The 666-nt window shown below is 37.2% G+C and overlaps 2 protein-coding genes across 2 annotated transcripts in view; one reads left to right on the top strand and one right to left on the bottom strand.

Moving 5' to 3' along the window:
• zgc:158403 (tetratricopeptide repeat protein 39A) overlaps positions 1 to 666 on the bottom strand; it is a gene marked incomplete at its 5' end in the record, with an annotated part of 767,589 nt that overhangs the window by 256,829 nt on the left and 510,094 nt on the right.
• Positions 1 to 666, top strand: part of zgc:86896 (uncharacterized protein LOC415190 homolog) — an 8,430-nt gene that overhangs the window by 3,286 nt on the left and 4,478 nt on the right. The window contains exon 5 of the mRNA XM_035654212.1: positions 167 to 274. Within this exon, the coding sequence (XP_035510105.1) occupies positions 167 to 274 (108 nt within the window). The remainder of the gene's footprint in view (positions 1 to 166; positions 275 to 666) is intronic.

Genomic DNA, 666 nt, shown 5'->3' with positions numbered 1-666 from the left:
AAGTGAAACCTGTCAAGTGCTTTGCCAGACTCCAACCCACACACCTCAATAACACAGTCGAAACACAATATATCTCTTACTTTTTACCTCATTGCCAGACAGATTGTCATTGTATTTGGTGAGCACATTCAAATGCAGGTTTTTTACTGTTCTCCCTCAATTTCAGGTGGCTGAGTAAGCACATTAAGAAGTCTGTTCGCTCCACAGTCCTGAGTCTGGACTGGCATCCCAATAACATCCTACTGGCAGCAGGGTCTGCAGACTTCCACTGCAGGTGAGACAACTAGCAAAACGGATGTTGAAAGAAGGCTGGAGTCTTAGTTCTTATAACAACCACACTTTTGGTGATTAATTTGATTAACTGTCAATAAGTAACAAACAGTAAAATTAATATCCAGGAGGACAGCAGACCAGATTAAGCATATGCCAGTGTTAGCCAAAGCTAGCCTTAAATATGCAAGTTCACTGAACACTCCTTTTGTGTGAACAAAGCCTACAGCAGATTTTTTATTTCTGTATTGTATCTATCTATATAGTTTATGATATCTTTGTCATTTTTAATTACTATTTATTTATATAATAAGATTGGATGTTAAAGCTGCAGTTCATTTTAATAAACATTTTTGTCATATTTGCTCAAGCCTTTACAGTAGAACATGAGACAGA

Source organism: Morone saxatilis, unplaced genomic scaffold, assembly GCF_004916995.1.
Source record: "Morone saxatilis isolate NCDOM2014 unplaced genomic scaffold, NCSU_SB_2.0 Contig14, whole genome shotgun sequence".
Taxonomy (NCBI): domain Eukaryota; kingdom Metazoa; phylum Chordata; class Actinopteri; family Moronidae; genus Morone; species Morone saxatilis.
The sequence above is the reverse complement of the archived record's forward strand: the minus strand, read 5'-3'. Positions and strand labels throughout refer to the sequence as shown.